This window comes from Enhydra lutris, unplaced genomic scaffold (genome assembly GCF_002288905.1).
Source record: "Enhydra lutris kenyoni isolate GAN:26980312 unplaced genomic scaffold, ASM228890v2 scaffoldscaffold51, whole genome shotgun sequence".
NCBI classification, from domain to species: domain Eukaryota; kingdom Metazoa; phylum Chordata; class Mammalia; order Carnivora; family Mustelidae; genus Enhydra; species Enhydra lutris.
In genome coordinates this window covers 10,354,575-10,378,582 of record NW_019154135.1, presented here as the reverse complement: position 1 = coordinate 10,378,582, position 24,008 = coordinate 10,354,575, and the positions used below count along the sequence as shown (strand labels likewise).

At 35.3% G+C, this 24,008-nt stretch overlaps 1 protein-coding gene across 2 annotated transcripts in view; it reads right to left on the bottom strand.

Moving 5' to 3' along the window:
- Positions 1 to 833: 833 nt before the first annotated feature.
- The window catches only part of LOC111157069 (zona pellucida binding protein), a 110,718-nt gene continuing 87,543 nt past the window's right edge, over positions 834 to 24,008 (bottom strand). For both annotated transcript variants that reach the window (XM_022518292.1, XM_022518291.1), the window contains one exon: positions 834 to 1,015. In XM_022518292.1, the coding sequence (XP_022374000.1) occupies positions 921 to 1,015 (95 nt within the window). In that variant the 3' untranslated portion in view covers positions 834 to 920. The remainder of the gene's footprint in view (positions 1,016 to 24,008) is intronic.

The window sequence follows — 24,008 nt, the reverse complement described above, 5'->3', positions numbered from 1 at the left end:
AGGTGTCGTCAGGGCAAGAGATTGCCTAATTTCTCTCTCTCCACAGTGTCAAAGTTCAAAGGTTAATTTAGGCACATAAAATGGTTACTCCATTCCAAAATGTCAGAAAGGTAATTTAAAGGTCTCTAAACCAAAAAGGTGAAGGTCACATTGAACTACAATAAAAACCCACTGAGCTATTGGGACCTGGCCTTACACTGTAGTGGCTAAAAGTCTCCAATGATAAGATGCACCGGCTTTGTAAGACGTGACCTTGAACTACGAAAGGTCAAACTAGAAGAAATAAAATTAAAAAATTAAATCAAAGGTAGGAAGCAAGCTGAAATTAAAATGATTATAAAAGAACATGGTGACCTGAGATTAGTTAACATACTGTAAAGAGAATGGGCTGTTTTAAAATAATCCTGAAGGGCGCCTGGGTGGCTCAGTGGGTTAAGCCACTGCCTTCAGCTCAGGTCATAATCCCAGGGTCCCGGGATCGAGTCCCGCATCGGGCTCTCTGCTCAGCAGGGAGCCTGCTTCCCTTCCTCTCTCTGCCTGCCTCTCTGCCTACTTGCGATCTCTGTCAAATAAATAAATAAAATCTTTAAAAAATAAATAAATAAATAAATAAATAATCCTGAAAAGTCTTTTGGGATTAACACCAATAGAGTGTATTTGAAACCCTTTTTAAAAATCAGTGATCCAAGAAATATTCTGAAATCATATGCAGTTCTGGCATTAATGGATAAAGATTAGTGGATGCTCCATTCGTGAAGTATTTGGACATACAACGTACAATGTTTCAATTAAAATGATGACACCATATTTTGTAAAATCTAATATATTTAATTTTGGCATAATAGTGATTTATTATGTATTAATATTTCAAAAATAGACTTTTGTGTTTAACAAACTACTAGAGATCTCAAACTCGTGACCTATAAGCATGCTTTTGCTCCAAACGCCAGGCTGCTGTTGCACTGAAGGCAGTGGATTCCATCGCGGGGGTTGTAAGACCCGGGACTGCAGATCACTGTGAAGAAAGAATAGTTAATAGGCACCAGTTCCTTCAAATGCCACATCAATTCATTTTACATGGAGAATACATTTTCAAAAAAGACTCTTTTTTCTTTTATAATTTTTGTTTTTAATCATGGTAAAATACACATAAAATTTACCATCTTAACCATTGTTAAGTGCGCAGTTCAACAGTGTGAAGTATATTCATGTTGTTGTACAACTAACTTCCAGAACTTTCTCATCTGGGAAAAACTGCAAGTCTATATTCATTAAACACCTCTCTATTTCCTCTTCCTCTAATGCCTAGCAGCAATCCTTCTAGTGTCTATTTCTAAATACCTCATATAAGTGACAAGTTGTAACTTTTCACTCTGACCCTGACTTAGACCAAGACTGCGACCCCACATGGTTTTACTGATCACACAAGGTTGAGCTGAGAAAGCTAGCTAAGTCACCTGGTAGGCTGCATCAGAAGCCACAGAGCAGAAGAGGGCCCACACTAACAACCACGCCTTCAATGCACAGATACCCCTAAATATGGGAAGGACTTCCAGCTTATTTCTTTTTTTAAAGATTTTTATTTATTTATTTGACAGACAGAGATCACAAGTAGTCAGAGAGGCAGGCAGAGAGAGAGAGGAGGAAGCAGGCTCCCCGCGGAGCAGACAGCCTGATGCGGGGCTCGATCCCAGTACGCCAGGATCATGACCTGAGCCGAAGGCAGAGGCTTTAACCCACTGAGCCACCCAGGCAGCCCCCAGCTTATTTCTAATAATCTCCTGACTTCATGTCTTATTTGTGTCACTTGCTGAAAGAGTAACTTTGGAAAAATTACTAACTTAACTCAGTCTGATCATCCTTAACATATGGATAACTGTATATAAGGAATACGTTACCACAGTGATCTCTGCCTGTCAGAAAGTAAAGAAGGGCAGAAAGAATCTAATGGCAAATACATTCTCATTGACTTACTCTGGATTCTGGGTAAGTGGTCAATTCTTAGTTCTAGCTTCCTCATTTGTAAAACAGGTCCAGTAACAATGAAGACTACACTATTATGAGAGGACTAAAATCAGATGACTTATATGAAAATGCAACCAGAACACCGCCATGCCCCAATAAATGCTCTGCTGTCTGTGGGACCGCTTCTCCCCATGCTGGAGGCCACGTGATGCCCACCTATCTAACTGGGCTGGGGTCTCTGATTACCCTGTTCCTCCTTTTCCTATTGCAAATGTAGTCAGCCAAGGATTCACAGGGATGTCAGTTGCACATCTAAGGCATGGCTATTATGGGCCATCAGAGAAGATTCTTTTTCTGGCACCATGATCAATGACAAGTGCCATTGTTTGGATCTGGGTCATGGTACATTATTTCATTTCATATCACTCGTTCAAAAAATAATCTTTCAAATTGGGAAATAGTTTAACCATTACTCAGAGAAAGTATTTTTCATTCTGGTTTTAGTAGATATTTTGTTTGGGGAATCATGTTTCAGTATCATGTTAATACTGGTTAAACAAAGTTAAGTCAATTTTTTGCTGCAGTAATAACAGTATTTAAAGTGGCAATGCACAGGGTAAGAGTGTCATGATGTGACATTTTTCAAAGGTGTGTGTTCATGGTACTCTTTCTTTCAAAACACATATTAGTACTTCTTAAAGTACAAATATGAATGCTGAGAAAAGGTATGTGTTAAGTCAACACACAGGGAGAAGAGAAACGTAAATGTGCAGGCGGTCTTTACACACACAGAGTATCACCAGTGGAGCTGACGCTGCCAAGAAATCATCCAAACCCAACTTTAAATAAATACGATCTAATAAATGTTCTCAGAATTAATAAATCTCTATAACACAGTATGTACAATACTTCAGAGTCCTTATCCATGGCACTCTCTCCTAAGACGTATTCTAAAATATCATGTTCTCCTTTATGTGGAATTGAGGAAAAATTCTCAAAAGTTATTTAACTTTAAAGTAGATTAGCTGGAGCGCCTGGGTGTCTCAGTGGGTTGAGCCTCTGCTTTCAGTTCAGGTCATGATCTCAAGGTCCTGGGATGGAGTCCCACATTGGGCTCTCTGCTCGGCAGGGAGCATGCCTCCCCCCACCCCTCTCTGTGCCTGACTCTCTGCCTGTGGACCTTGTGATCTCTGTCAAATAAATAAATAAAATATTTTTAAAAAATAAAGTAGAAGATTAGCAAAATTATCTTCTAGGTTTTGGTCTCACTGAGCAGAATATTTCCCAGCTGCAGTTTTGAGAACAACCTGATTAAATCTTGATAAGAGAGGGAAGCACTGATGACTGATCACTACTGACATACAAAGAAATGAGAAGAAGGCAGAGGAAAAAATCTTCATGAATTTTGGATAGGGAATATTTCCTTAAAAAGGGAAATAACCAAGCATAATATAAAACATGGGGTACATGTGGTATTATAATTAAGAACTTAATTAAAAAATGATGAAATTAACAATAGTCAAGCAACAAAACTGGGACACAGTTGCAGCTAAATAACCAATGGAATACCATCGAGAAGATACAAAGAATTCATATTAGTCATGAGAAAAGGACAGAAAACCAATTAAAAATAGGAATAAAAGAGAAAAAATAGATGTCCGACTAATGTCATTTTTACTGAGCCACAAAAAACCCGAAACCATCCAAAGAAATTAAGAATTTGGGAATGCAAATCAACAGCAAACTGTAATATACTGAGGGCAACTTCAGCAAGAGGACAGCTCTAGGTCCCCCAGCTCCCATAGAAATATTAAATAAACAACTAGAGACTGGCTAAAATAACCTTCTAGGTCTGGAAATTGGTCAAAGATCAACAGCAACCAAATGAACATGCAATTGAGAAGTCACGTTCCAAATGGTCCAAAATTTGTGGCATTTTTTTGCTCACCCTTATCCCAGCTCCTTTCCAGGCAGACCTACAGGAGAGGCAGCCCAGTGCTGGGTTCCATCCCAAAGCAAAACAGATGGGATCGGCCACTTGTCCAACGGCCAACTGAGGGGTTCAGTCTCCATGTTGCTTACTTCAGAGCTCGTTCAAATCTCAGACTATGGGAAGCTCTGGGCACATTCTTGAGAACCACAAGGTGATGACAGCCCCCAGATACCTGGGGTTAGAGACTGATATATTAAGGAATAGGATAGAACACCTAAGGATCACAGGAGAAGCAGTATGTGGACTCTCAGGGAAATGAAGATATTAAAAAAGAGACCCCACCCCCCAAAAAAGCAGCCAAGTATACAGAGGAATCAGAAGAGAGCACATAGGACCAAACATTTGAGAAGGTGCTCAACATCATTATTAGGGAAGTACCAATCAAAACTGGAGTATGATATCACTTCACACCCATTAGAATGGACACCATCAAAAAAGAACAGAACAGAACAGAACAAGTGTTGGCAATGATGTGAAGAAACTGGAGCCCTTGGGCACAGTTGGTGGGAATGCACAATGGTGTAACTGCTATAGGAAAAATATGGAGGTTCCTCAAAATATTAAAAATGCATGTACCAGATGATCCAGCAGTCCCACTTCTGGATATAGAGCCAAGAGAACTGAAAGCAGGATCCTAAAGGGACATCTCTAGACCTCTGTTCACTGCAGCATTGCTTACCACAGCCAAGAGATGAAAAGAACCCAAGGGTCCCTCAGTGGGCAAATGGACAAAGAAAATGTGGTATATATACACAACAGAATATCCTTCAGCCTTAAAACAATAAATCCTGCAACATTCTGCAATATGACAAAACTTGAGAATATTATGCAAAGTGAACTGAGGCCAGTTACAAAGACAAATAGTACATGATTTTGCTTACAAGAACTATTCAAACAAATCAAACTCAGAGAAACAGAAAGAGCTGTGGTTTCTAGTAGCTGAAGGAAGAAGAAATGGAAGTTGTTGTTCAAGAGGTGTGCAGTTTTGGCTTATGAAAAGTTCTAGATATCTGCTGCACAACAATGGAAAGTTAGGGCTACTAAACTGTATACTTAAAAATGGCCAAGGCACTTGGTTTTGTTATATGTTTTTTAACCACTATTAAAAGTTTTTTAAAAATACAACTCAGAAGAGAACAAAAACCTTCCAACAAATAAGAGGCCAAGTCCACGTCTTCACAGATGAATTCTACCATAAATTAGAAAGAAAGAAAGAAAGAAAGAAAGAAAAAGAGAAAGAAAGACATTAACCCCAATCCTTCTTAAAACTCTTCCAATAAATTAAGAGGAAGGAAAACTTCTGGACTCATTCTATAAGGGCAGAATTGCCCTATTACTAAAGTCAAAGACTGTACATGAAAAACAAACTATGGACTAATAACTCTTCTGAATATTGATGGAAAAATCCTCAACAAAATACTAAACCAACTCAGCAGCATATTAAAAGGATTATATACCATGGTCACTTTAGATTTATTTCTAAAACACAAGGACAGTTTAATATATGAAACCTAAGAAGAACTCCTTATATCATATGAACTGAATGATAGGGGGAAAATAACATACAATAATCTCAACTGATGCACAAAAGCATTTGACAAAATTCAACATCATGTTATGGTAAAAACTCTAAGCAAACTTCAATTTTATAATGGGGTGTTATCAACCACAGTTACTATGTTAGATCCTGAGACTTTATCCATCTTATAGCTGAAAGTAGAACTTAAATGTTCTCACCAAAGGTAAACAGAAGATAAGTATGTGAGATGATGGGGGTGTTAATGAACTAGATAGGAGAAATCCTCCCACCATGCATATATATATCAGGTCATCACAATGTACACTTCGAGTATCTTATAATTTGGTCCATTATATCTCAATAGGTATGAAAGATACCACAGGAACTAAGTAAAGGAGCACAAGGCAAAGCAGCCAAATAAAAAGGAGTTTTGTAGGGACGCCTGGGTGGCTCAGTCGGCTAAGCCACTGCCTTCGGCTCGGGTCATGGTCCCAGGGTCCTGGGATAGAGTCCCGCATCAGACTCCTTGCTTGGCAGGGACCCTGCTTCTCTCTCTGCCTCTGCCTGACACCTTGCCTGCTTGTGCTTCCTCTCTCTCTCTGACTAAATAAATCAATACAATCTTTAAAAAAAAAAAAAAGGAGTTTTGTAGTGAGTCAAACTTGGTTTCAAATTCTAATTTTTCATTTACCATCTTTATAAACACATGCAAGTACTCTAAGACTGCTGAGATTCAAGTTCCTTGATTACAAAATTGGGATACTTCCTACATCAAAAGGATATTTGTTATTTACAAAAACATTGGACAGACTTTTAGCAAAGCTTCAGTTATTATGATAAAGAAATCAGTGAAATGTATATTTCTATGGGGTAAGCAGAGCTTAATGCAATGACGGAAACACAGTCAGCACTCAGGATACTATGACAGAACTCAATCTTGTGTTCTTCCCATTCTGGAGTTCTTATAGCAAAACTGTATTGCCCATATAGCCCTTACCACATTTGGTCATTAACTGCTACTTAAATTTTCACACATTCAGATTTTTATCCCATTAGATTACACACTCCCTAAAATTCCCACAAGCTAAAATTCTGTATTTGGGAATTTCCTCTTGTATCAGTTAAACCATGTTTGGTAATGGATAATATAATAGATACTTATTTAATTAAAAAAAAACACTAAAATGAAAGGAATAAAATGGATTTTCCTCAACCCGATGAAGGGCCTTCATGAAAACCCACAGTCAGTATCATAACTGTAAGAGACTGAGCTTTTCCTCTAAGATCAGGAAAAAGATAAGGATGACTATTATCTCTCCTTCTTTTAATACAACATTGGAAGTCTTAGCTAGAGCATGAAAAGAAAAAAAAGAATTCTAATTAGAAAAAAGTAACATTAGCCTGTCCACAGACAGTATGATCTTCTATGCAAAAAAACCCTGAAGAATCCACCAAAAACCACTAATTGACCTAATAAACAAATTTTGCCAAGTTACAAGATACAAAATTGACATGCAAAATCAGTTGTGTTTCTATACACTAACAATGAACAATCCAAAAACAAAATTAAGAAAATAGTTCTAGGGCACCTGGTTGGCTCAGTCATTAAGCATCTGTCTTCGGCCCAGGTCCTGGGATCGAGTCCCATATTGGCTCCCTGCTCAGTGGGAAGTCTGCTTCTCCCTCTCCCCCTCTCCCTGCTTGTGTTCCCTCTCTCACTGTCTCTCTCCCTCTCTCTCTCTGTAAAATAAATAAAATCTTAAAAAAAAAAGAAAACAGTTCTATTTATAATAGCATCAAAAATATAATATTTAGGAGTAAATAACCAACAAAGCATAATACTTATATACCAAAAACTACTAAAAATTACTGAAAGAAATCAAAGGAGACACAAATAAATGGAAAGACATCTCATGTTCATGGGTTGGAATATTTAATATTGTTAAGATGTCAATGCTACTGCAAACCATTCATAGATTCTATACAAATTTTATCAAAATCCCAGTGAAAATTTTTTCAGAAAAAGAAAAAAGTCCATCCTAAAATTCACTGAAACCTCAAGGGACGAAGAAAAGCCAAAACAATTTTGAAAAACAAAGCTGTAAATCCCATATTTGCTGATTTTAACACTACAAAGCTACAGTAACAAACATGTCTGGTTCTGATATAGAGAAAGAGAGACAAACAGAATAAACTAGTAAAGAAATAAACTCTCAAATGATTTGGAACAAGAGTACCAAGATCATCAAATGAGGCAAGGACAGTCTTGCCAACAAATGGTAGTAGGTAAGGGAGATGTGCACATTGAAATGTATGAGGCTGGACTCTTACCTTAAGCTATATGTAAAAAGTTAGCTCAAAAAATCAAAGGTCCAAACAGAAGAGCTAAAATTGTAAAACTCCTGGAATAAAATGTAGAATAAAAAATGCATGACATTACATTTTTCAGTGATTTGTTTATGTAACACCAAAAGCATTTGGACAAAAGAAAAACATAATTATATGCAAAGGAGATTAATATCCAAAATAATAATAGTAATAAAGAACTCTAATTCAACAACAAAGTTAAACAACCCAATTAAATAGTGGGCAAAAGCTCAAAAATAGCCATTTCTCCAAACAAGACATATCACCAATAAATATATGAAAAGATAATAAGATCACTAACCATAAAGGAAATGCAAATCAACACCACAATGAGACACTTCACACACATTAGGGTGGCAAGTTACAAAAAAAAAACAAACAAAAAAACTTAAAATAACGAGTGTTGGTCAAGATGCGGAGAAACTGCAAGATTGAATTACGCTTTGTTGGTGGGGATACAAAATGGTGGAGGCTTTGTGTACGGTGGTTCCTCCAAAAAATTTAAAACTGAATTACTATAGGATCCAGTGATTCTACTCCTGGGTATAAACATATGGACTGAAGTTGTGTGCCTCTCTAAAATGTGTATGTGAAAATGTAACTCCCAGTGTAGCTCTCTCTAGAGATGGGGCCTCTTAGGAAGTAATAAAGGTTCAATGAGGTCATATTAAGAGTGGGACTCTGATCTGATTGTATTAGTGTCCTTATAAAGCAACAGCGGAGTGCCCACTTTCTTTCTCCTTCTGCATATATTAACCAAGACCACCTGAGGATATAATGAGAAGGTAGTATGCCATACTATCTGTAAGCCAAGAAGAAAGCACTCATGGGAAACCAAAACCTTGAACCTGAACTTTTAGGCTCCAGAGTTGTGGGGGAAAAAATTGTACTGTTTAAGCCATCCAGTCTGGGATATTGTTATAGAAGCCCAAAAGCACTGATATAATATTTATCCACAAGATCTCAAAGCAGGATCTCAAAGAGGTATCTGCACACCATGTTCGCTGCAGAATTATTCACAATAGCCTTGAGGTAGAAACAACCCCAATTTCCATTGAGAGTTGAATGGATAAAAAATAAATGTGGTACATACATGTGGATAGAAAAGGTGTAGTATAAGTCACAGGAATAAAAGACACGGCATAAGGAATATAATCAATGATATTCTAATAGCATTGTATGGGGATAGATGGTAGTTACACTTGTAAACACAGCATAACACATAAACTTGTCAGATCACCGTGTAGTCAGTCACCTGAACTTAATATAACATTGTGTGTCAACAATACTCAAATAAAAAATTATAAAATAAAAAAAGATGTGGTACATAAATGTAAGGTGAACTAATGTGAAACAAATATGGGAATGTAAAACTATGAAAAGTAATGCAGAATGTGTTGAAAATGTGTGATAGTAACCTACCACACATTTCCAAGAAAGGGAATGTGGTCCATCCATAAAATGGAATATTATTCAGTCTTAAAAAGAAAGGAATTTTGACATATGATACAACACAGACGCTAAGTGAAATAAGCCAAGCACAAAAGGACAAATACTGTAAAGGTACCTGTAGTAGTCAAATTTATAGACCGAAAGAAGAATGGTGATTGTCAGGGTGTAAAGGAAGAGGGGACTGGGGACTTAATGTTTAATAGGTACAGAATTTCATATGAGGAAGATGAAAAAAGTTCTAGAGATGGATGGTGCTGATGGTTAATACAACAATGTAAGTGTACTTAATGCTATGAAACTGTACCTTTAAATATGCTTAAAACATTATCTTATGTATTAATGTGATGCATTACATAGGGTCATCAGATCACAAATATGTAAAGTGTGATTATGCCAAGAACTGCATACAAGATTTCTCCTACATTGCTATTGCAAAAGTGTCATACACCAAATTTGGAAAACAGACTGATATATTTTAGTGAATTTCATAACTTCTGACCCAGTATTAAGTAAAGACTTTGAAGAATCTTGGATACTAACATGTATAACCGAAGATATTCATAACAACATTGTTCATCATGGCAAAAAAAACCAGAAGTATGAAGCAACTTCAAACAACGAAACAGATATATACACCTTAATATATTCATATAATAGAATATTACATAGAAAAAGAAACTTTTTTTTTTAAGATTTTATTTATTTATTGGACAGACAGAGATCACAAGTAGGCAGAGAGGCAGGCAGGGGCGGGGGGGAAGCAGGCTCCCTGCCAAGCAAAGAGCCTAATGTGGGGCTCAATCCCAGGACCCTGAGATCATGACCTGAGCCGAAGGCAGAGGCTTTAACCCACTAAGCCACCCAGGTGCCCCCAGAAAAAGAAACTTTTAAAGATAGTATAACCATAAAAATATGAATGAATTTCACAAATTCAGTCCACAATAATGTGCATCAATTAAAATGGCCTACTACTAGATTCTCAGCCTAGATTTTTAAAAATCCAACTTTATGCTGTTAAAGGAAAAGTGTAAATAGTAACGAAGTTAATTTTTACCAGCGATACACTCAAATAAAATATGAACCACAATTTTCTTTTATATAACTTGATGAACAATTTAAAACTGGTAGCATTTTAAAAAAATAAAGAAGGTGGTTTATCCTCTCTAGACATCAAGACATTTAATAAATTTAGTAATTACCACAGATCAGTAAAACAAAAGAAGGACCCCTTAAAAGACATATATATGGCATGTACCCTTATTTTAGACCTGAGGGTTAAGAAAATTTTGACATTAATCAAATTAATTACTAGATAAAAAACTTTTAATGATTGTGAGGCACATAAATATTTTATAGAAAGGAATAAAGAAAAGGGGCAATAAGACATACTAGATAACAACAAAAAATATGTACCAAAACAAAGTCCACAATGTTCAAAAACAAGTGGTAAGAAAACTCCAATTCTAACTTATAACAAATTAATCAGAAATTCAGTTTCACTGGGTATGTAAAAAAGGAGAGATTTTAGGCCACCAGAAGTAATGGGAAAAATTCAGTGAAACAAAATCAAGAGCTTTAAAATCTGCATATATATAACCTTCACATTTGTCAATGATATTTTAAGAAGCTCAGCAAAAAGCAAGAGTTGGAAGGCTGAATACACCAAGATGATGATAACTATGCTGGGGGGACAGAGTTTAGATTGTGAATCTGGTATATTATTAAAACAGAAATCAACAATCTTCAGAAGAAAAATAAACCAGAAGACGCTACATAGTACTATCCATAAAGTTTAGTATATATCATAAACATTACTAGATTTTCAAAGACAGAGAAAACTGTGACTCATAGTCAAGAGGAAAAAAGATCAATAGAAAGAGATCCAAAATAACACAGATATGGTAATTAGCCATAAAGACTTTAAAGCAACCTGCATAAATGTATTCAAGGACATACAGTATCATAATAACTAAGCAGATTGGAAAACTGCATCATAGAAATGGAAGTTCTAAAGCACATAAAATTCTAGAGCCCAAAACTAAAATATTAAAAAAAAAAACCCTAGAAGTATTTAGTAGCAAAATAATGACAAAAGTAGAATATGGCAGTAAATATGAAGATATACCAACAGCAATTGCCCATTCTGTAGAATAAAGAGAAACAAAAGTTTCAAAACATCAATAGACAGTGATACCAGCAAAAGTACTGGTAACTCCAAAAGGCTGTCCCAACTAAAAAAAGCATGAAAAAAAAAAAATCAAGCAAAAACTCTCAGAGTTAACTAGAAAAACAACATACTGGAAATAGTAATATGGCAGAAATGCTTCTTCTTATCTGTAATTACTTTTTTTTTTTTTTTTATAATTTATTTATTTAGTTGACAGAGAGATCACAAGTAGTCAGAGAGGCAGGCAGAGAGAGAGAGGAGGAAGCAGGCTCTCCGCAGAGCAGAGCCCGATGTGGGACTCGATCCCAGGACTCTGAGATCATGACCTGAGTCAAAGGCAGAGGCTTAACCCACTGAGCCACCCAGGTGCCCCATCTGTAATTACTTTTAACATATATGGATTAAAGTCCATGGTCAGAGGTAGGAGACTGACAGAATGAATAAATAAAACACAACACTATATACAACCCGGAGAAGACTCACTTCAGATCAAAAGAAACAGGTTGAAAACGACAGAATAGAAAAAGATACTCCATGAAAATAGTAACGAAAAAAAAGCTAGGTGGCTGTACGAATATAGAAACAGATAGTCAAAAACTGTTATAAGAGGAAAAGAAAGAAACTATACACTTATAAAAGGGTCAATTCACCAAGATATAACAATTATAAAAATATATACAACAGACACTAGGAACACAAAGTATATAAAGCAAACTGACAGAATTAGGGAGAAATTGACAAAGCTTTATGGTAATAATTAGAGATTTCATTACCTCACTTCAAATCATGGAGTTTTATTTTTTTAAAGATTTATTTATTTGACAGAGAGAGAGAGAAAGTGTGCACACAAGTAGGCAAAGAGGCAGGCAGAGGGAGAGGTAGAAGCAGGTTCCCTGCTCCCAAGACTTTGGGATCATAATCTGAGCCAAAGGCAGATGCTTAATCAACTGAGCTACCCAGGAGCCTGTGGATAAAGTTTTTAGACAGAAGATCAGCAGAGGACCGACAACACAATTAAGTCAATTAACCCTAACAGACATACATAAAACACTCCACCCACATTGACAGAATACCCATTTTTTTTTCTCAAATGTACATGGATTGTTTCCTAGGATAAAGAATATGTGGGGCCACAATGCAGACCCTAAAATACTGGCATACAAATCATTTTATAATCACAACAGAATGAGGCTGGAAATCCATAACATAAGAAAAAGTGGAAATTTCACAAATACGTGGAAATTTATTTTCTCTTGAAAGATCAATAGGATAAAGAGGCTATCAAAAGAGAAACTGGAAATGCAAAGTTGTTTCAACATTAGAAAATCAATCAATGCAAATTTCTATCCTAACAATTAAGGACAAGAACCATATGATTATTTTAAAAGTTGCAGATAAAGTGTGGAAGAAAATTCATTAACTTTTCATGATTACAGCAAACCAAGAATGGTAGGGGCGCTGCTTCAAACTAACAACAAGCATCAAAGAAAATCCTACTATTTTTACTGAAAGTAAAAAGTCATTTATCTCTAATATTGGGAAGAGGGCAAGAATACCTCTTTTTATTTCTAATCAACACTGTATTGGAGGAGCTAGCCAATGCAATAAAACAAGTAAAAAAATAAAAGGCATAATTATAAGACAAAGAAATAAAACTGCTTTTACTTGTACATGGTATATTTATTCATTTAAGAAAAATACAGAGTACACAAAATAATTTTGATATCTAATCAGTGAATTCAACAGAGTCAAGTGGTCCAGGTCAGTATTTATGAATCAACTGTACTTTCTTTCTTCCTGTGGATGCCACTGAATAAGCATAATTAAAATCTCCCCTGCCACGGCTGTCATGTCTAAATCAGAGTCTCCCAAGGAACCCAGATAACTGTGGAAGCTCTTCATCAGTGGTTTGGTCTTTGGAACAGCCAATAAGAGTCTGAGGAGCCACTGTGAGCAATGGGGAATGTTCATGGACTGTGTAGTAATGAGAGATCCAAACACCAAACACTTGGGAGGTTTTGTTTGTCACGTATGCCACTGCAGAAGAGGTGGGTGCAGCCACGAACACAACGCCATACAAGGTGGATGGGAGAGTTGTTGAATCAAAGTGGGCTGTCTTAAGAGAACATCTGCAAAGATCTGGTGCCTACTTAACTGTGAAGAAGATTTTTGTTGGTGGCATTAAAGAAGACACTGAAGAACATCACCCAAGAGATTTTGAAAAGTATGGGAAAACTGAAGTGACTGAAATCATGACTAAAATAATAGCCAGAAGAGAGGCTTTGCTTTTGTAATATTTGATGACCATGACTCTGCAGACAAGATTATCATTCAGAAACACCATATTGTGAATGACCACAACTGTGAAGTAAGAAAAGCCCTACCTAAGTGAAAGATGGCTAGTGCTGCATCCAGCCAAAGAGGTCGATGTGGTTCTGGAAACTATGGTGGTATTCATGGAGGAACTTCAGGAAACGAGGTGGCTTTGGTGGCAGTCAAGGTGGTGGTGAATACGGGAGCACTGGGGATGGTTATCATGGACATGGTAATGATGGAAGCTATTCTGGAAGTGAGAGAGAATGCAATGATTCTGTCAACTACAACAATCAATCTTCTCATTTTGAACCCAAGGAATAAGGGAAATTTTGGAGGCAGAAGCCCCAACCCCTAACATGGTAGAGGTCAGTGTTCTGCCAAACCACACAACGAAGGTGGCTATGGTGGTTAGAGAAGAAAGAGGAGCTATGACAGCGGTGGAACATTTTAATTAATGTCAATTAAAAAAGCTGAGCAGCGGAGGAGAGCCACAGAATGACAGTTATGAGAGATTTATGAACTCAGCCAAACACAGTGGTGGCAGGTCTAGCTGCCACAAAGAAGACACATTTCAGACAATACTCACATGCATGGAAAAAAACTCAAGGACTCTATTTGTCATGAATAGTGTAACAGATTGTTTTAGTTTCTGTTCCATTGAGAGTGTAAAGCATTACAACAAAGGGTTTTAATGTAGACCTTTTTTTTGTACCCATGCTACTGACTGCTAAATTTAATAGTCTGATCATGATGCTGAATGAATATATCTTTTGAAAAATGTAGCATAAACTCAGGCTACTCTGAAGCCATTCTGGTAAACTACCCCAACAATGTGAAGTTAGAATTCCTTCAAGATGATTCCAGGTTCCATTCAAAACTGATATACAACCTGCCCGGGCACAGAAGCCATTGTCTCCAGAACCTTTGATATAGTTGAAAGGACATACTAAATCAGTTGTGACTTGGAGTTCACCATTTACCCAAGCAAAATCAAAGGGTTTATCTGGTTATTAAATATGATAGTTGGCATATCCTATGTAACATATCTAAATTGAATTATGGTATCAGATAAAATTATAAATGGGAACAAAGCCTGTGTATCATACAATATCACATGCAATCAATAAATGATTTAATATCATCTTCAAAAAAGTCCACTGCACTTTTATATGCTAAATGAAAATATCAAATCATAAAAAACAATTTCATTTATATTCCAAACAAATTATTAAAAACAAGAACAAAAAAACTCATGCCATCCTTCAGAATAAATCCAAGGAAAAAATATGCAGACTACCAAACATCCTTGAGACAAATTTAAATTTAATTTACGGATGGAGGATAACCATGTTCACTGTCAGAAGAGTGTATGTGTTTGGGATGACAATTATTATCAATTTTGTGTCTAGAATCAATGCAATCTATTCAAACCACAACAGACTTGTTTGCAGAAACTGGCATGCTAATTCTAAACCTTATATGGTAATTCAAAAAGTAGAATGACCAAGGCAATTTTTTAAATGTAGTGTAACAGTTACCATGAAGCTCCAGGAATCAACACTGTTGTATTCCTGAAATAAAAGATACTAATGGATGGAGCAAAATCAAGCCTACATGAGGATAGTCCACTGAATTTTAACAAGAGGTACAGGAAATTCTAATGGAGAGAGAGAAGTGTTTCAAGAAATCGTGCTAGATCACCAGGACAGGATATCTGTTTGAATACCAAAAAATGATCATCAACCTTACCTTGTACCAAATAGACATGTTAACTCAAAAGGACCACAGACTTAAATGTACAACCCAAAAGTACTAAACGAAAAGCACAGGGGAAAATCTTTGTGATCTCAGAATATGCAAAGGTTTATTAGAACACAAAAACAAAAGAACCTCAGGATAAAAAATTAGTAAATTGGACTTCAGTGTTTTTCTCTCAAAACAAAAAAGCAGGCCAGTCTGGGAAAACACACTCACGCACATAAAAGTTCCCCTCACTATCTGAAAGCAGAGCACACCCAGAAAACACTTTGGAAGCTGAAATGGTGCAAAGCAAAGAAGCAACTACCACTCACGGAAGAGGAAATCCTCTTGGACCTTCTCTAGGTAATGAAAACCTATTCTAAGGTAGGTCTTTCATAAAAGCAAAGTGGCATAAAGTGAAATTTCAGATGGTGGGGAAAACCTGTATATTGGAAAGTGACTTTTGTCTATACTATATTAAGAACTCTTACAACTCAGTAAGACAAAGAACCACTTAAATAATGGGAAAGACAGTTAAACAGATACTGTGTAAATGAAATACCAATATCCAATAGGAACTTGAAAATATCTTTTTAAAAGGAAATTTAAAATTAAAACCACAATGAGATACTACTACATACACACACACTAAAAGTGCTTAAATTAAAAAGAGTGACCATACTATGCTCTAGGAAGTATTTAGAATAAAATAACTAGAACTCCCCAACTTTGCTGGTAGAACATGAAATTGTACAGCCTTAAGAAAATAATTTGGCTTTTTTTTTTTTTTATAAAGTTAAACATACACTTACCGTATGACCCAGCAATTGCAGTCATAGGTATTTTCCCAGGAGAACTGAAAACATATGTCCACACAAAGACTTGTACAGGAATGTTCATAGCAGCTTTATTTGTAATGGCCTAAAACTGGAAACAACCCAAATGTCCATCATCAGGTGAATGGATAAACAGAATGTGGTGTATCCATACAACGGGACACTACCCAGCAATAAACAATGAACTTTAATACATGCAATAACACTGGTGAATCTCCAAACCATTCTGCTGAGTGAAGTATTCACACATTACATACTGCATGACTCCACTTACAGGAAGTTATAAAAATTCAGGCTAATATATAGTGACACAAAGCATACTGAGTTTTTGGGAATGGATGTGGAAGTACTATCAATCATAAAACGGCATAAGCAAAATACAGTTTTGTGGCAAAGACCCTTTTCTTGATTGTGGTGGTAGTTTCATGAATATATGCATGTCCAAGTCATTAAACTGTATAATTTCAAAATGAGAAGTTAATCCTAAGTCAACGTTGAGCCCAAACAAAGCAAATTACAGAAGTTAAGGAAGACAATGTGTATTCACGCAAACCAATGCTATCTGTCATTACTGATTACTGTAATAAAAAAGTTAGAAGACAAACATCCTGAATTGGAATAAAAAATAACCAAATTCTGATAACAGATATATGAGCATAAAGGAAAGATAATGGATTGTGAAAACCTAATTTATAGGAGGTTTCAGCTGTTTCATATTTAAATTGCTTTAAATCTTAGAATATGAAGTGCCAATATAAAATGTTTTGAATAGGTGACATACTTGTTTATTCACTGGAAGGATATATGTGTATAGCTGCTTACAGTATCATTCTCTATATTTCTAGATGTTTGAAATACACCATTATAAAAAAGAGATTCATTTCCAAACAGCCATAATAAATCCCTGCCCCCCACACACCTTTCCCCCAAAAGCAAAACCAAACAAAAATAAACATGTGGGTACAGATAGCTTCAACAAAGAATTAAACACTTGAGGAGAAAATTATATAAATTTTACACAAACTATTTAGAAAAAACAAGAAGAGGGAATGATTGCGATTCATTTTTTGAATAGCAGCGCCCTAATACTAAAATTTTATAAATATTTTCAAAACTACAGACTGAAGTCCCTCATGAATAGATATAAAAATCCATTAACTGTTAGCACATAAAATACGGTGATATATATAGAAATTATAAATGATGATCACATGTAGTTTATATTCCATTAGCTTACACAAGGTCAATTCAACATCTGTGTACCCATCAATGCATCATAAAATATAACAGATAAAAAAATACATGATTATCTCAATAGTGTGTAAGAAAATGACAAAATTCAATCTCATTCATAATCAAAGAATAAAAATAAATAGGGAATAGAAGACAATCTCCTTCATCAATCAATGGTACCTCTGAAAAGCCTCCAACTAGTGTCACACCTAATGGGAAAGCCTGTGGGTTGTGACAAGGGAAAGAGGAAAAAGATGCCAACTCTCACCACTCTGTTGAGCCCTTTTCTGAACATGCGAGCCAGACTAATGGGGCAATAATAATAAAGGGGATGGGAACTAATCAAAAAAGTGAGACTGCCATTATTCCTATGTGACATGATTACATATGAAAAAAATCCCAAAAATTAAGAAAAATAAACTCAGCACAGTAACTGTGTTTAGCAAGATCACATTAGACAAAGTTAATATTTCTAGAAGAATATAGAAAAAATGCTTTATGAATCTGGGATAAGCAGAAATTTCCTGGATAAACACAGTATCTTTGGGCCATTAAGAAAAACATTGAGAAACTTGGTTTTATCAAAATTAGAACTTCTGATATTTGAAAGATACTGTTCAGAAAGTTGACAGAGAATACACAAAGACTTATTTCCACAAAATATAAATAAATCTTTATAAGTCGATGTTTAGAAGAAAAATAACCTGATAAAAAGGGTAGAGGAAAATATCTGAACAACAATTCATAAAAGGATATGTATGAGAGCTCACAGAGAACATAAGAAGATACTTGGTACCACCTATTGTACGGTAACGTAAATTGTACTACAAATGAGATGGTACTGTACTCTATGGACAATATCAAGATTGTAAGAATGTGCAGCAAGTGGAAATCTCATACATTGCTGAGATCATCCATGGATGAAAACCATCCAACCAATACTCTTAACAGGTTACACACACCTTACCGTATTATCCTACACCTTAACTCTCATGTAATTTTACCCAAGAGAAAAAAATATATAACTCCACACAAAAACTCACAAGGAAATGTTTATACATGCTTATTCACAATAGCCAAAACTAGAAACAACCCAAATGCCTATGACAAGTTGACTGGATAAATAGCTATACTTACTAAGTAGTTGTGAGTGATTATGAAGCGGTGAAAGGGAACAATTTGGGGAAAAGAAATTTCTGTATCTTTATAGTGGTATTGGTTAAGTCAATGAGTAGATATGTCAGAACTCACTGAACTGTGCAATTAAAATGTTTACGCTAAAATTAAAATGTGTGCATTTATGACACCTTAATAAAGTTGATTAAAAAATATTTTCCCGAGGCGCCCAGGTGGCTCAGTGAAATGTCCAATTCTTGATCTGAGCTCAGGCCATGACCTCAGGTCATGAGACTGCGTCCTGCATCAGTCCCCATGCTGGGCATGGAGCCTGTTTGAGATCTCTTTCTCCCTCTACCCTCCCACACACTCATTGCATTCTCTCTCTCAAAATAAATATATATATTCCCCACAAAAAAAGCTCCTAGCCTAAATAGTTTCATTGGTAAATTCTGTGAAATACTTGAGGAAAAATACTATTAATATGCATATTAATAGTATTTTTCCTTTTTATCTATCTATATATTCATAGTATTTTCCTTTATATATATATACACACATATATACACATGAACATATGTATCTTATATACACAATATATATACATAATATATATGTATCATATACACACAGACATATATACATAATATATATGTATTATATATACATATATACATAATATATATGTATCATATATATATGATTTTTCAGAATACGTAGTAAGAAAGAACACTGTCAATTTGTTTTTAGTGGCTGGCCTATTCATGATTGCTAAAGCTGAGAAAGAAATTATAATAAAATGCATAATATAATAATACAAATCCTTAAAATATTAGCACATTAAATTCAACAACATGTAATGATGAAGTGGAGTTTGTCCAAGGAATGTAAAATTCAATAAATATTTTTAAAGATTAAAAATACTTTGTTGTTTTAATAAATGTGGAAAAACAGCTGACAAAATCCAACTCTCATTCATAATAAAACAGCTCAAAAACTAATAATAAACAGGAATTTCTTAATCTGATAAAGAACATGTAAAAATCAAACACTACAGTTAGCATTATACCTCAAGGTGAAATACTGTATGTCTTCTTCCTAGGATTAGAAACAAGATAAGCATATTTATTTTCATAATTTATATTAAATATTTACTCAAGGCCCCTGCAACAAGAAAGAAGAAATAGAGGGTACAAAGATTGACAGGAATAAGTAATACTTTATTTGCTAACCCATATGATTGTTTACATAGCAGATCAGAGGGGTCCACAAACTATTTGCTATAACTACGTTTAGTAGATCACAGGAAGTAAATCTTACATATAAAATAAATTTGTATTTGTTTTTTAACAATCAGCAATTGAAAACTAAATTTAAAAAACCAATTTAAAATAGAGTAAAAATATGTAAGGCATTTTCATCAAAAATGACAAAATACTGATGAAAAATTTAAGAAGCCCTAGAGAAACAGAGATACCTCCACACTGGTTTCTATAATAGCCATAGAAATTTACATTCCCACCAAGAGTATGCAAGAGTCTATTTTTAACATCCTCCCCAACACTTATCTCTTAACTTCTTGTCTTATTGATAACAACATGATGATATCTCATTGTGGTTTTGATTTTCATTTCCCTGGTGATTAGTGATTTTGAGTACCTTTCCATATACCTGTTGGCCATTGGCATGTCTTCTGGAGAAATGTCTATTCTGGTCATTTGCCTGTTTTTTAATTGGATTACTTATTTTATGCTATTGAGTTGTAGGAGGTTCCTTACATATTTTGGGGATTAAGCCCTTATGAGATACACGGTTTGTAAATATTTAGTCAAAATATGGAAATAACCTAAATGTCTATCCATGAATAAATGAATAAAGAAAATGTGATTTATATATACGATGGAATATTATCCAGTCTTAAGAAAGAAGGAAATTCTGCCATTTGTGTCAACATGGATGAACCTGGAAGACATTATGCTAAGTGAAATAAAGCAGACACAGCAAGACAAATACCGCATGATTTCACTTACATGCACAATCTAAAACAGTCAAACTCAAAGGAGCTAATGGTAGAAAGGTGGTTGCCATGGGCTGATAGGAGGGAGAAATGAGGAGATATAGTTTCAGCTACACAGGATGAATTAATTTCTAGAGATCAAAATATAGCAATGTAACTATAATAAATAATACTGCATACTTGAAATTTACTTAAGGGGTAGATAGTAAGCGATCTCACTACACACATGAATGGTACCTATGTGAGATAATGGGAGGTGATGGATATGTTAATTAGCTTGTGGCAATTATTTCACAATGTATACATATATCAAAATATCAAGCTGTATATCTTATATACAATTTTATCAATTTTAACACAATAACGATGGAAAAATAAAACAGCTCATGAATACAAAGCCACATTCTCTCCAAGTCATCATTTTATCAGGCTTACTGAAAACAGAAATTGGCTACGCTGATTCTAAAATGTATACGGAAATACAAAGGACTTTTCCAAAGGTGGCAAACACCATATATCCCATCCGAAACATTCTCAGATTGCAACCTCATCGAGCAGTAGAATCTGTGTCACCTCCCTTTGAACTTGAGTAGACCTTTGTGAGTATGGCAAAAGTGACACAAGGTGACTTCTGAGGCTAGTCATAAAACACATAGCATTCCATTGTCTTCTTAGGACATAAGCTTTCAAATTCCATTGCCATACTATAATGTAACAGTCCCCAGTGCTGATACTGGGCTGGTTTTAGTGCATATTACCATGAGTCAGTGCGCAAATCCTCATGAATGAGAGGCATATGGCCAGAGTCAAGAGAAAATTATTGCAATAGCAGGGAATAATTAGCCTAGACTGAACTCTGGTTCAGCCTAATAAACCTTGAAAGCAAGATCAGAAATGCTTAGACTGTTGCCAAACAACTTATCTGTGTGTGCCAGGACAAAATTCACACACACACACACACACACACACACACACACAAATAGAGAAATACAGAAATATTCAATAAGCAACAATACACACATAATGTCTGGCGTTCAGTGAAAAATCAACTATATGAGACCCAAGAAAATATGACTCATAATAAAAAGAAAAATAAATTGCCATCTCCTCTGAATAATCAGTGAGAACTAGTAGAAAACAACATTAAAATAATTAATGTAGCAGTATTCCAATAAGTTCAAATCTTAATATATGGAAGATATAAAAAGCGTTTTTTGGAGGTCAAAACTAAGATGTGTGAGATGAAAAAGTAAACGGGGTAAGATTAATGGTCTATGAAACACTGCCAAAGACAAGATGAGTAAGTGTGAAGAGGTGATGGTATACACTACAAGCCTAAAGCAACCACTAAAATAAAAACACAGACTTGTACTTAATAAGTGAACAGCAAGATTAATGCAATCATAAACTATATTCAGTTGATTTAATCAAATGAAGAAAACTAGAGAAAAAAGGGAAAAATAAGATGGGAAATAGAAAACAGTGAGATGATATGCTTAAACCTAACAATATCAACTGTCACATTAAACTGGGTTTAAAGAAGATCCCAATTAAAAGATAGATATTGTCAGCTTAGATTTTTTTTTAAAAAAGCAGAATCAAACTGTATGTTGCCAAACTAAAAAATACATCTTAAATACAAAGACAAATTTAAAGTAAGGAAATAGTAAACAATATAGCATAGCATGCGTACAGGTCGGGTTTTTTTTTTAAAAGATTTTATTTATTTATTTGACAAAAAGAGATCACAAGTAGGCAGAGAAGTAGGCAGAGAGAGAGAGGAAGGGAAGCAAGCTCCCTGCTGAGCAGACAGCTGGATGTGGGACTCGATCCCAGGACCCTGAGATCATGACCTGAGCCAAAGGCAGCAGCTTAACCCACTGAGCCACCCAGGCGCCCCATACAGGTCAGTTTTATGTATCAACTTGGCTAAGTAATACCTGCTAGTTATTCAGTCAAATGCTAATCTCGGCATTGCTGTGAAGGTATTGTGTAGATGTGGTTAACATTTATAATCAGTTGACATTATTAAAGGTGATACGATACCCTGATGGGACTGATCTACTCAGTTAAAAGGTCTAGGAGCAGAACTGAGGCTCCCCTTCCAGCAGGCCCCCCCTATGGACTTTGAAATTGTTTAGCTAGCTATCAAAATCACATAAGCCAATTTCTTACAATAAATCTCTAAATATATAGTATATATATAACTGATACTATTTCTCTAGTGGAACCTTGACTGATAAAATCTATTAACATTAACAGAAAGAAATCTTTATTACTTATTTGGCAATGTTAACATTAAGCAAACTACTAGTTAGAGGAAGACCATTATAAGGAATTATTTTATAATGATAAGGGTGTTAGCATAAACAGGAGGATATAATACCCTTAACCATTTATGCATCAAATGGCGGAACTTCAAGTGAAAAAAAAAAAAACCTCAAAGGACTATAAAAAGAAATACATAATTCATTCACTTTCGTAAGAAAGGTAAATACCCCTCTTGAAATAATTAATATCATAGACAGAAAATCAGTAAGGATATAGGAAATTTAAATAACATTAACAACCAAACTGACCTATTCGATATTTACAGAAGAACAGTCTACCTAATGAGGGAGAAATAATATTTTTTTTTTAAGATTTTATTTATTTGAGAGAGACAGTGAGTGAAAGAGAGAAAGAACGAGCAGGGGGAGAGGAAGCAGCAGACTCTGTGCTGAGCAGCGAGCCTGATCAGGGACTCAATCCCAGGATCCTAAGATCATGACCTGAGCTGAAGGCAGATGCTTGGTAACTAACTGAGCCACCCAGGTGCCCCATCTTATCATGTACACGAGATCCTACATAGGACTATCAGCTGATTTCTCAGCAGAAACCTTACAGGCCAGAAAAAAGTGGCATGATATACTTAAAGCTCTGAAGAAAAAAAAAAAAAATCACCTAAAAATGCTATACCTGGTAATAATGCCCTTCAAAAATATGGGAAAAATTAAGCTGTTCCCAGATAAAGAAAAGCTGAGGGAGTTCAAGATCACTATACCTGCCCTAAAATAAATGCAAAAGGGAGTCCTCCCAGTAGAAATGAAAGAATGCTAGACAGTAACTCAAAGCCAGGTGACTATTAAAGATCTTCAGTAAGGTAAATGTAGGAGGAGTATAAATGTGGGTATTAGTATTATTATTTAGATTTGTAACCACTTTTTTATTTTCCGAAGGATTTAGGAGACAAATGCATAAAAATAATTATAATTTCTGTTTTGGGGCACACAATATTAAAGATATAA